We start from the raw sequence: 13,978 nt of genomic DNA on the forward strand, positions 1-13,978 counted from the left end.
CCAAAAGAATGAAAGAGGTCCCCCTATCTCACTCACTGTATAAGAGTCAATTTAAAATGGATCAAATACCTAAATATAAATGTCAAGACAATAAAACTACCAGAAGAAAATGTAGGAAAACGTCTTCAAGATCTTGTGGTAGGTGGTGGTTTCTTGGACCTTACATCCAAAGCACAAGTCACAAAAGAAAAAGTAGATAAATGGGACCTCCTCAGAATTAAAAAAAAATTTCACTGCAAAACACTTCCTCAAAAGGGTGAAAAGGCAGCTGAGTCAAAGGGAGAAAATATTTGAAAATCACATATCTGATAAGACTTTAATATCCATGGTCTATAAAGAAATACTACAAGTCAACAATGACTTGATTAAAAAATGGGCCTAAAACTTGAATAGACATTTGTCCAAAGAAGAAATACAAATAGGAAAAAAATACACATGAAAAAATGTTCAGTATCATTAATGATTAGGAAAATGCAAATCAAAACTACAGTGAGATATCATTTCACACCTATCAGAATGGCCACTATTAAAAAGACAGAACTACAAGTGCTGGAGAGGATGTGGAGAGACAGGAACACTTATTCACTGTTGATGGGAATGCAGAATGGTACAGCCACGGTGGAGGACTGTTTGGCAGTTCCTGAAGAAGTTGAATATAGACTTGCCACGTGACCTGGCAATACCACTACTGGGTAGATACCCAGGAGAACTGAGAGCAGGGACACAGACAGAAATCTGCACACCAAAGTTCATGGTAGCATTATTCACAATTGCTAAAAGTTGGAAACAACCCAGGTGTTCATTGACTGAAGAATGGATAAACAAGCTGTGTTGTGCACATTCAACGGAATATTATGTAGCTATAAGAAGAAATGAAGTCATAAAGCGTATGACAACATGGATGCACCTGGAGGGCATTATGGTGAGTCTAATAAGCCAGACACAAAAGAACAAATCCTGTATGATTGTGGTATTATGAACTAAATATGTTGCGTAAACTCAGGGAATTAATAACGCGAATATAGGTCACCAGGAAATTAGAATGAAGTTAGAGAGTAGAAATTTTAGGGTTAATCTGCAGAATTGGTACAAGGATTGCTTGTTAATCTTTGAAAATGAATAGAAAAGGTGAAAGCACATCATACTGTTTGTAACTAACAGTGCTATTTATATGGGTATGACCATGGTTGAAAGGGAAAGTCTAAGGTCATATATATTACTAGAAGGAAAGCTAAAAAATTTAATAATGGCACTGTATAACATAGTGAAACCTCATGTAAAATATGAATATGGATAATATTGTCTGTATAAGACTGTTTTTCTTTGAAACTGAACAAATACATGTTAATGTTACAAGATGTTAATAACAGGCAAAAATACAACCAAACAAACTCTGACCAGTAGTACATAGTAACATATTAATAATTTTCCAGTAAGGGTAAAAAAAGAAAAAAAGAAAAAAGAGAAAATATACTAAGATAAAGAAATTAGACACAGGGTACTAAATATTGCTTGGCTCCATCTATGCAAAATATAAATACAAATAAACAAGAGAAACAAACAAAATAGCAGTATGTACTGCAGCAGAAGCATAGAGTGATTGAGAGGTGATGTTTTTGTTTGTCTGGTTTTTCTTTATTGTTACTATTAGAATAATGAAAATGCTCTAATAATGATTGAATTGATAATGCACAACTGTGTGATTATACCAAATACAATTGATTATACACTTTGGATGGATTTTATGCATTACTAAAATGTATCAATAAAATTGTTTTGTTTAAAAATTAGTATAGGAAATAAAAAGTAGTTTAGTTTTTATGAGGATTATCAAGAGTCATCGATTTTTTTGGAACAAGGAACAGCATCCTCATTGTCTTTATGATCCTGAATATCATTTGTGCAGTATTTGAACCAGCCTCATTGCCTCAGCTGTGCCAAACAGAGGCGATAGCTGTTTCCTTCAAAATTAAACTTTTTTAATATACTTTAATGTGATCATTATATCTGTTCTTATAGCCATCCTAGAGAATGCTACAAAGAAATCTGCAGAAACCCCTCCCTCTTAGATTAGTGGAGTAACCTGAATTAAAGTGAATCTTAAACTTCAATTACTCTAACAAGTTCTTCTCCAGATACTGTTTTTGTTTACATTGGGGATTTTCTCCGACCTCATGTGCATGGGGGTAATTACGCACTTGTATCTCCTTAATTAGCGATGTTACCAAGATGAAAGCCAAGTTCCTCTTTCTGGAGGTATCAAATAATATCATGTGTCTGGTTTATGTTTCCAACAATTTAAATTCTGCTCTGCTCATCCCTTTTCAGCTCCCACATCACTGAATGCTCTGAATAATGTGGTGAATAATGATGTTTGTCTTGCATGACTACTTTTATGTAAATTCTGTCCAAATGCTGTTTAAACATCACAAACAAGGAGATATTGCAGATTTAGACAGAGGAATCAGACATTTTCAAAGTAGTGATAAAATAGATGGATTATCAAGAAAGCCTGAATAAATGGGCAGGTGATAAATCAGTGTCGTGGGGCTCAAGATGGTTCTGCCCCACAGCAGCTCTACAAGGAGTTCATGGAGTAAAAGGAGAAGCCTGGTGCATGAGCTCAGGTAGAGAGAGGAGCCAAATAAGATGATGTCTGTGAAAGGGCATCGCGCTGTACAAATGTAAAGAGCTGTTAGGTGAAAAGACTTCTGAGATCTGCAAACTCATAATTGATTTTTGCCTTCTAGGGATGTGGTCGAGGTTCTCCTGAGGAATGATGCACTAACCAATGTGGCTGACTGCAAAGGCTGTTACCCTCTACACTTGGCAGCCTGGAAAGGAGATGCCCAGATAGTTCGGTTGCTCATCCATCAAGGGCCTTCCCACACCAGAGTCAATGAACAGGTCGGAAAGAAGGGAGGCTTTGCTCCCCGAAGCCACAGCTAGACCTGGGCAGCTCCATCCATCGCCGTCGCAGTCCATAGCTCAAATCTTAAGGCAGCAGCTCTTCCATACCCCACACGACTCCCCTCCCAGCTCTGCTCCTCTTAGTATGTCAGGGCAACCTTATACCATTAAGCTGCATTTTAGATGCATTTGAATCTTGCAGATTTGGAATAGTACAGAATTAAAACTATTTATGAAATATTCGCTTCATGTGCAAATTATGAAATAATGCAGATTCTTCAAAATTGCATAGAGTCAGGTTCAAACTGGCAGGCTTAATGAACTGTAGATTGACCTCATGCCATCAATGTGATAAAGCAACTTTAGCTGGTAAATGGAAATACTTGCCATGGTTATCAGTACTGTGTGAATGAACCATGTTGTTATTTTACATACACCATAACTTGCAGAAGTGGAAGTACTAGTGTTAGTGCTAATAAATGAACTTAAAAAGCAAAAACATGTGAATGGAAGTCCCAGGTGATTGAGCAGTATGAAGATCATTTCCATGATGTCCACTGATGTTACCTTAGGAGTGGACTTGCTTTAAAAGAATGAGATAATTCTGAGAAAATGAGAAAGGTAGCATTCAAGCAAAAATATCTAACAATTTACAATTTAGGTACTTTGAGAATACCTCTCCTCTTCTTTACATTCATTCCTTTGGGAAAATTATGCTTGAATTATGCAAGGTTTTAGATGAGTCTTAAAACCACAGCTCCCTGTAATTTGAATCTGAGATATGTGCCCATTTGACAGGAGATGGGCTTTCCCTATATGACAAGCCATTCTGTTTTGCCCTCTGACCTGAACAGGAATGGGTACTTTTCCAAGTTGCTTCAATGAGGAAGATGCTGCTCTTTCTAAATAAGCTTAGGACTGTTTTCCTAATGACTTTGCTGAGAGGAGATTGTTAAATTACCTGTAGAATTAAATCAAGGTTATTCCTCCAAAAACCAGAGCAGAATGATGAGTCCATCTGTCAACAAGACCCATGCAAGCACTCTGTGAGCTGTCAAGAGAATAACTGATTCTGAGAAGGGCAGTTTCACTGAGGCGAGAGAAAATGAAAGCAGTGCTCCCAGATCTCTTAATTTGGAGATTATGTGTGTATAACTTAATCAGTTTTCTTTTCCCCTTTCAGGCTGTTTTTTCTGGGTAGGTGAACAACAGACATTTAAGATCATCAATGAGTTTGTTTTTTATAACGTTTGGGAATGAAAATTGTCTCTTTAGAATTGCCTCTTTAGACTCTACAGGCAATTTTACTCCTCCTGGCTAAATTGGTAATTACTTTATCAGGGGGAGATTCGAAGTTTTCTTTTAACCAGTACTCCTCAATGTTGAAAAAACTGGTCATCCATTGAAGTCCTTCTCATTTAAGAAATTTCAGCAGTCACTTCTGATCCTGTCTTTGCTCACTTTTGCCTTGGAACACAGCTGCTTGGGTTTTTGAGTCACTTGAGTGTGCTAGCTTGTTCTGCTCACAGCCACCTCCTGCCTGGAGTATCCCTTGATAGGTGGGCCCCCAGCCCAGTGCTTTGAACGCCTGGCAGATAGGTGGGTGGGACAGGGGCTAGACAAGATGTCCGCAGAAGCTTCAAGAAGCTGCTGCATCTATGTGTTACTGACAAGTCACTACATTTTAAAAAGCCATTACCATGGTTCCAGTTGGGTGTTTGGATGAAGGGGATGATGAGTACACTGCCCTGACTGTTGCCTCTCCCGTTAACTTCCTTTTGAGGCACCCAAAGGGCAACGCCAATTTGTTCTAGTGTTGGAACCCTTCAGGGCTCTGCATTGCTTTGGATATATTTCATCCATTTCATCACCATATTTTCTTTTCCTTTCCTTTTTATAGAATGCTCTTGAAATTAAAGAACTCAAAAAGTACGGCCCCTTTGACCCTTATATCAATGCCAAGGTGTGTACTTTGCTGCCAGGATTTCTCTGCATCATTTCTCCGAGCTGCACCTCCTCTTTGGTCTTCTCTGGCTTCCACCCTTGCACACTCAAGCATCTTCTCATCACCCTGACTGTTATCTGCCTCAGTCATCTGCTTTTGGCTTGTCTGGGAGTGGAAAAATATAGCTTCAGTGGGTTTTGATTTTATTTTAAAACCCATACTAATTCAAGAAAGCTTAGGTTCTTTTCCTAGGACATCTGAAAAGCCTAGAAGCTGTGGGAATGGGGAGATAGAAGGAACCATATTATGTCCTTCACTGCTATTGTGATTTCTAAAATCATTTAAATTTTTAAAAAAAGCAATTAAAAGATGTCACTCAGATTAGCTTTTAAATAAACACAACACAAAGGCTTAAACTGTAATTGCAGGACTTTGGAAAAAATATTGAGTCTGCTTTCTATATTTCTTTTGAAGTAAAATCTGATTGCCCTTCAGATTTCAATAACTCAGTGGTGAAGGTATGGGGAAAGGGGTACTGCTGACTCCATTTTACTCTTAAAAGTTGTCACTTGCCACTCCCCTCTCATTTCCTGGAGTTTGTACATTTCTGCGTGAGGCTTTAACTCCTCAGTTTGTTTTCCCCACCTGTTTGTTTGCTTCCTGTCTGCTTGCTCACTCTTGATCCCTGGAAGGGCTCTGAAATAGGAAATGCTGTTGCAGGGCCAGGCAGGGTGCTGTCCTGAGTCTCCCTGGAGGTGAGGCTGAGGGCAGGTAGTGGTCAGGTAGACCTGGTGGCGAACTGCCCAGCCGGCCGGCCTTCACCACATCAACCAGGAAGAGTTTGTCGGTGGGATAGGGGTGTTAGCCTCTTTCCGCAGTGCTCTCACCTGCCATTTTTTTTAATCTGTTTTTATTCAGATGAGGTTTGTTTTTTGGCAACACTCTAGAATTTGCTTGAGTCACTGCATTATCCACATTAGCTCCCTGTCACTTGCTCTGAATACAGCTGCCTCAGGGAAGGGAAATAGAAGGTATTTCTGCATGTTCCCAAACACTACACAGATATTTCATGTTTTTCTTTGAGAGATACTGATTTAGCAAATGAAGCTCCTTACTGGCTGTCTGGGCCTAGGAAGGCCTTGGGGGAGATTTTCTTGAGCTGTTTGGACTTGATGGTGGTGGAAAAGTGGTTTGATCTGGGGTGGTGGAACACATCACCTTTTCTTTTGATCCATTCTTTTTTTTTTAATATATATTTTTTTATTAGAGAAGTTGTGAGCTTACAAAACAATAATGCATAATGTGTAGAATTCCCTTATTAACACCATGTATTAGTATTGTCTATTTGTTACAGTTCATAAGAGAACACTCATATTTGTACCGTTAACCACTGGCCATCTTCCACCAGTGGTTCACGGGGTATACAAGGCACACTCAGTGGCTCTCACTTCATCACAGAGTTGTGCAGTCATCGCCTCAGTAAATTTTTGAACGTTTTTCTTACTCCAAAAGAAAAAAATCCTATACCCCCGTTATTGACCCTTAGAGTTGTTACGGTAACTTCTTTGACATTGATGCAAGAATATTACAATATTGCTGTTAACTATAGTCTATAAATTACAGTAATTGTATTTTCCCCATGCATCACTATATTCTTAACACCTAGTAATAGTAATTTGTTCTGTTAATCACACAATCCATCTGCCACACAGAATTCACTCTAAGTGCCATCACAGAGTTATACTGTCATCACCTCGGCCAATTTTAACGTTTCATTACTCCAAAAGGAAAACCCTCTACCCCCTTATACCTTCCCTGTTGGTGTCCCTTAGAATTGCTATATCTTCTTTGCCATTGCTGCAGAAAATTACTATATTTCTGTTACCTGTCATCCATAAGTTACATTAGCTGTAGTTTTCCCATGTATCGCCGTGTTCTTAGCACTTTGTGAAAGAAGAGCATTCTTATATGTATACTGTTAGCCACAGTCCTCGCACACCACCAAGCACACTGTGCTCTTCAGTGCCTGGATGACTCTCTAGCTGTTTTCAATTTACATTTACCTCCCTGAACTGTACCTTTCAGCCACAATCCCGTTCATAAACCAGCCATGTTCGTTAACACTCACTCTAATGTGTTACCATCAACTCTATCCATTTCCACACTTTTACAGTCAAGCCGATTACAAATTATACGTACATTAAGTATCAGTACTCCTCAACTCTCATCCTATCTCCTAGTAACCTATACTCCCTAGGGTTTAACTTCATTTATTCTTCGTATTTAGTTCATATTTGTCCTTTTGTGTCTGGTTTATTTCGTTCAGCATAATGTCCTCAAGATTCATCCATGTTACCATGTTTGAACCATTCTTTTTTTTTTCCCCCCTCTTTCTCCCCCACCCACTTTCTCCCCTCTTTCTCCCCCACCCACTGTTTTTGCTGTCTGTGTCCATTCGCTATGTGATCTTCTGCATCTATTTCTCTTTTTGTCTTCTCATCTTTCTCCTCTAGGATTCACCAGAATTCAATCCTGGGGACCTCTGATGTGGAGAGAGGTTCTCTGTCAATTGTGTCACCTCGTGTTCCTGGTCTCCACTGTGCTTCAGCTTGCCCATCCCATTCATCTCTCTTTTGTTGTGTCATCATCTTGCTGCGTGACTCGCTTGTGCAAGCACTGGCTCACCGACAGGCACTGGCTCACTGACAGGCATTGGCTCACCACGCACTCGGCTCACCACGCTGTCACTTACATGGGCACTCGGCTCACCGCATGGGCACTCACGAGGGCACTCGACTTGCCATGCAGGCACCTGCATGGGCACCCGGCTCACCCTGCGGGCACCCGGCTCACCCTGCGGGCACTTGGCTCACAATGCAGGCACCTGCGTGGGCACTCGGCTCATCACATGTGCGCTCGGCTCACCACGTGGGCACTCACGAGGGCACTCGACTCGCCATGCAGGCACCTGCATGGGCACCCGGCTCACCCTGCAGGCACTCAGCTCACCCTGCGGGCACTCAGCTCACCCTGCGGGCACCCGGCTCACCCTGCGGGCACTTGGCTCACAATGCAGGCACCTGCGTGGGCACTCGGCTCATCACATGTGCGCTCGGCTCACCACGTGGGCACTCACGAGGGCACTCGACTCGCCATGCAGGCACCTGCATGGGCACCCGGCTCACCCTGCGGGCACTCAGCTCACCCTGCGGGCACTCAGCTCACCCCGCGGGCACCCGGCTCACCCTGCGGGCACTTGGCTCACAATGCAGGCACCTGCGTGGGCACTCGGCTCATCACATGTGCGCTCGGCTCACCACGTGGGCACTGGCTCACCACGCAGGCACACTTTCTCTTCTTCTTTTTCACCAGGAGGCCCCAGGGATTGAACCCAGGTCCTGCTTTATGTAGGTGGAGGCCTTATCACTTGAGCCACATCTGCTTCCCAACCCATTCTTTTTAAATTTTGTTTTCTAAGCTTTAGAATAGGAAGCTACTCTAGTTGTTTTTGTTGTTGCTGTTTCAGTAGCAGTGTGCTAGAGTCGAAAATCACGCAAGGCACAGCCTTGCAAGTCAGACCTGAGTTTGAATTCTGGGCTGCCACTTACTGGTTTGTTTGCCTTCAGCAAGTTATTTTTCTGAGCCTTTATTTCTTCTTCTGTAAAATGGGAGTACTGCTTCTATCTTTTTGTATTATTGAGAGTTTAAGTGAGATAAGGTACACAAAGTAAAAATATTTGGTAACTACAAAATTTGAGATCTTAATTTTAAAAGGTATATTATGTTGGATTTCTGAAAAGGCATTTTGGAATCTTCTTGTTATCAGTACATGAAGCTTCGTGAAACATTGCTCAATTAGTCTGTTCAAGTATTTTGAAGGGGAAGTGGGGATTGTTTGTGAAGTGGTTGTTCTTCTGCACAGTGTGGTTAGTTTATTTAACTTATAAAGCACTGATTAAAGGGCAAGACTTTCGTTCTTGAAAGTACATTTTCCTGTCCCTTGATTTTGAACACATAACTGATAATTAGTCTAAGTGGAACAAGAATTACTTCACTCTCTAGAAATACTGCCCTCTGCTCTTTCTCCCTCCACCCTGAAAGGCCAAATGGCACAGACTGCATTAAGGGATAAAACTGTTTGGATTGTGCTGAGAATGAAAAACTTTTCTTGAACTAATTCACCTAACCTTCCTTGGTTTTCTCCTGACTCAGTAGGTTTTTATTGACCTAACCTGTGTCTAGGAATTGTTTGCTAAAATACATTTGAGTGCTGGGTCTTATCAGATCCCTGTAGAAATTAAGAAGTCTCAGATGTCTTTCCTGGAAGCAGAAGCAGTTTTCATGAGCGTTGATGTTTCATCGTTTTGGGACCTTCCCTTTTTGAGCATGTTGGCATAGACCAGTTCAAATTTAAGTCAGCCTTAGCTAAGGTGGAACTGTTAAAATTATTTCCACCCCCTTTTAAACAGTTTCAACATAGTCCTGAATATTATAAAATGAGCGACAGTCAAATTAGTTTTAGGGAAGATCTATTTTTTTGAAAACTTAAAATGACTGTTTTAGAGCTGGAAAGGATCTGGGGTTATCTGGAACAGTTGTATCCAATGCTGATCAGTTTGTCTGACTGCATCAGAATCAGTTGGTAAGTTTTTTTGGCTTTTATAGAATGGGATTTTGGTAAACTTTTTGAAAAACTTTTTATTTGGAAAAAATTGCCAACTTATAGAAAAGTTGCAAGAATAATACAGTGAACTCTAGTATGTTCTTTTCCTTTCTCCTCCTTTCACCAATTAACATTTTGCCACATTTGCTTTCTCTCTATATATATGTAGAAAAATAGAAATATATATACACACACACAAAAACACACAAAATATGTAATTGCTGTGTTGGTAGTTGATAAATGAAAATGAACTATTTGAGAGTTGTGGACATCATGACCTTTTAATCCTAAATATTTTAGCATGTACCTCCTAAGAACAAAAACATTCACTGGGTAATAACAATATATATTAAATTCAGAAACTTTAGCATTGATACAATACTGTTTTCTTTTTTTTTAAAGAGCTAAGGTTGTGTTTTTTAAAAAATTTATTTTTTTATTTATTTCTCTTCCCTTCCCCTCATCCCCCAGTTGTCTGCTCTCTGTGTCCGTTCACTGTGTGTTCTTCTGTGTCCGCTTGCATTCTTGTCAGTGGCACCAGGAATCTGTGTTTCTTTTTGTTGAGTCATCTTACTGCGACAGCTCTCTGTGTGTGCCGCGCCACTCCTGGGCAGACTGCGCTTTTTTTCACGTGGGGTGGCCCTCCTTATGGGGTGCACTCCTTGCATGTGGGGCTCCCCTATGCAGGGGACACCCCGTGTGGCACGGCACTCCTTGCATGCATCAGCACTGCCCGTGGGCCAGCTCCACACGGGTCACGGAGGCCCAGGGTTTGAACCCTGGACCTCCCATGTGGTAGGCAGATGCCCTATCAGTTGAGCCAAATCCACTTCCCCAATACTGTTTTCTAATATAGAATTCATGTTCAAATTTTACCAATTGTCTCAATAATGTCTTTTATAGCAATTTTTTTTTTCTGATCCAGAATCCAATCCAGTATCACACATCGCATTTAGTTGTCATGTCACTTCAGGCTCTTGTTTTTTTTTAAAGATTTATTTTTATTTATTTCTCTCCCCTCCCCACCCCAAGTTGTCTGCTTTCTGTGTCCATTCGCTGTGTGTTCTTCTGTGACCACTTCTATCCTTATCAGCAGCATTGGGAATCTGTGTTTCTTTTTGTTGGGTCATCTTGTTATGTTAGCTCTCCGTGTGTGTGGCGCCATTGCTGGGCATGCTGCACTTCCTTTCGCACTGGGCGGCTCTCCTTATGGGCACACTCTGAGTGTGGAGTTCCCCTACGCGGGGGACACCCCTGCATGGCACAGCACTCCTTACGCGCATCAGCACTGCACATGGGCCAGCTCCACATGGGTCAAGGAGGCCCGGGGTTTGAACCACAGACCTCCCATGTGGTAGGCGGATGCCCCATCCATTAGGCCAAGTCCGCTTCCCACTTCAGGCTCTTTTAATTTGGAGCAGTTCCTCAGCCTGCCTTAGTCTTTCTTGACATTTATGCTTTGAAGATTATACGTCAGTTGTTTTGTAGACTGTCCCTCAGTTTGAGTTTGTCTTTTTCCTCATGGCTAGATTCGGGTTATACATTTTTGGCAGGATTGCCACAGGAGTGATATTATCTTCTTAGTATATCACATCACAAGGCATATTTGCTTCATTCTTGATGATGATGACTTTGCTTCATTAAGTTGGAGCCTGCCAAGCTGGTAAACTTTTTAAGAATAGCTTCTTGGGCCTTACCTCTCAGGTGCTACCTTACCAAGTCCAGGGTGGGACCCAAAAACCTTTTTTTTTTTCTTTTTTTTTTTTTTTTTCAGTTCCCCATGTAATTTTAAAATGAGAAGCCAACTCAAGAACCGTTAATCTAGGTCAGCCTTTCAAAAATTCAGAGCAGGAGAGTCCCTTCCTTCTGTTCCCTGACAGGTAACACTGTCCACCTCTTATTTTGTCTTTACTAATAACAAACAAAATTCATCACTGCTTGGCAGCCTCATTTTGGATTCCACTGAGTTTGCTCTCTTATATTTGGCTGACATCTGTCTTCTTAAATCTTCCATCTGTTGATCAGAGTTCTGCCTTGGATCATTACAATCAGTCTAACTCTTCTTCCACATGACAGATTCAGTTCCCATGTTTCTCCTGTGTCCTATATAGGTATATAGGATCCTATATAGATCCTGTACCATCGGTACTGTAGTCCAGGTGTCCCCAATTTAGACATCTGTCAACAATGAATATGTGTGTACTGAAGCTGTAAAATAAGCACAGGGAGGCGATAGTCCTGAAATAGTTCTGAGAGGAGAAAGTCCATGGAAGTGTTTCTGTCCAGCTTTCTGGTGCTTGTTGTGTATGCTGATTTATAATGCATTTACACATTGAATGAGGTCTCCAGATGTTAGGGATATATGTAGGGATCCCTTTTTTCTTAGAAGTACTGACTGTGGCAAGGAGAAATGAAAGTGTGCCTCAAGATGTACAGGACTGGAGAGTATGTGAAAAAACTTAGGAAAAAATTGGGTATTTCACCTTAGTCCTTTTTCTCAGCCCTGACTCATGATATGATTCTGGGAACTCTTGAGGTGTCATTGAGCACCTGTGGTATGATACTGAAGGTGTGAGAGGGAGGGATCCCAGGTGGTTAAGCATCTGTGCCTCTCCTTGGAATCCTTCCCTTCCTTTTGGGTCTATGATTCAACACTTAGTGACTTCCTGCCCTGGTAGTTGTCAGACTCTAAGGGGAAATTGCAGTTAAGAGCTTTATTATTGTGGTGGCCTCTATTCAGTAGGAGAGAGATGTAGTCACCACTGGCAGGAACTCGAGTATTATATTTGTCAGACCATGTCTGGCAGGAATGAAGCACAAGTAAGAGACCTCCTAAACTGTGAATAGGAGAGTACCTTTCTAAAGAAATGTGGCCAGACCATTTTTAACAAAACAGGACAGGATATTTGCCTGGTACTGCTCAAGACCTTCCCTTTAACAGAGCAACTTTGTGGCTGCTGCTTTAGTTCTGGGAGAAAACAGAGAAGATGTTTTTTCTTTCCTGGACAGTTTAGAGTTTTGCATACTTTGTAATTGCATACTTTTAACATAATCAAGGACAAATAACTCTGGTTGTTGGGAGACAACTTGGATATTAAAAAAGACATCAGTATTTGCCTCAGAGAAAACAGAAATTTTCTTAAATTGGGGTTTCCAGAAGAATAAGCTGATTTTTGTAGCCCTTGTCATCATCCTAATCTTAAAACATAAAGCCCCGAGTATCCTCTTAAACTTCTTTGGATTGCCATCTGCCCCAGAATCATTCTACAGAAAGCTCCAGTAAGTTTTTGTTGGTATAGCTGTATTTTCATCATGAGACAATAAGGTGCCAGCTCTAAGTTAGCTAAGGAAACTCATGTCGTAGTGTAATAGGAAGTGGACATTCCAAATGAACTTCCTAACTGGTTTGATTGGCACAAGGAACCCCAGGGATTTGCTTCCTTCCCTGCACTTACCCTTTCCTCCAGACTTTTAGATTGACACAGAACGCATCCCTTGAGGTCCACTTGTATCATAGGATGTCATTGCTAACTGGCTATGCTATGGCCAGTGCAAACTGCTCTTTCTCAGCATCTGCTTTCCTTTAGCTGCGTGAGTCCAATGCTGCTTCCTCTACATCTTCTGTTTATCTTTGTGCACTTATCTTTGCATGTGGTTCCTGCTACCACCTTTTCCATCTTTATTTCACTTTAAACATTTCTTTTGCCATCATTCTGGCCTTGGGGACTTGCTCCCAGCAGCTCTGGATCTTTCTGGTACATGGTGTAGCTGGAAAAAATGATGCAGTCAAATGCCCCATCAAAAGTGGTTGGAATTGCATGCATGTTTGGGTAACTCCTAGTTTGTTACTTTTAACATCATTAATAGAAGTGAAGCATTTGTACAAAAATTTTTACCATTTGACAGCTGGAAGGTGCAAAATATTGCCTTGATGGTTACATGCCCTCTTAAGCTTTGTTTCTCCAAATTCAGGAATCTCAAAATCTTGTGGAAGAATTATTCTGGCTAGCATTTTTTAAAAAGGAGAGATCATAGAAATACTTTATTTTTGCAATCAGTATATATTATCGATAATAGTGGAAGAAATAGCATAAATTGGATAACTAACATTTTGCTTCTGATGGTTGGTAAAGCTCAAATTTCTCCCATTTTATCCCAGGTTCTGCTTTTAGTTTGAAACAAAATTGGCATTAGAGGGCCATGGGGTTATGTGGTTGTGAATTTGAATCAATGGCAACCTTGCATTTGAATATTTTGCACCTCTCTCACAAAATATCCCAGTGTCTGATTGTGTCTTCTTACAGTACCCTGTCCCAGCTGCCGTTTTAATGAAGTAGATACTGCATGTGTTGATTGGTGCAGGTTCCTGGAGTAGGCACAGGGCAGCATCAAGTTTCCTTGTTCCTCTGTGGCTGAGCCTGAGCGCCTGCCTCCCCTCAAAATGGCTATTGGCTGATATT

General features: G+C 41.0%; 1 protein-coding gene across 7 annotated transcripts in view; it reads left to right on the forward strand.

The window, feature by feature from the left end:
- ANKS1A (ankyrin repeat and sterile alpha motif domain containing 1A) overlaps window positions 1–13,978 on the forward strand; it is a 244,802-nt gene that overhangs the window by 92,627 nt on the left and 138,197 nt on the right. For 4 of the 7 annotated variants that reach the window (XM_058306599.2, XM_058306598.2, XM_058306602.2 and 1 more), the window contains exons 3-4: window positions 2,751–2,907; window positions 4,811–4,873. In XM_058306599.2, coding sequence (XP_058162582.1) covers window positions 2,751–2,907; window positions 4,811–4,873 — 220 coding nt within the window. The remainder of the gene's footprint in view (window positions 1–2,750; window positions 2,908–4,810; window positions 4,874–13,978) is intronic. The other 3 variants (XM_058306600.2, XM_058306603.2, XM_058306604.2) reach the window with 1 other exon arrangement.

The sequence above is a fragment of the Dasypus novemcinctus genome, chromosome 11 (assembly GCF_030445035.2).
Source record: "Dasypus novemcinctus isolate mDasNov1 chromosome 11, mDasNov1.1.hap2, whole genome shotgun sequence".
NCBI lineage: Eukaryota > Metazoa > Chordata > Mammalia > Cingulata > Dasypodidae > Dasypus > Dasypus novemcinctus.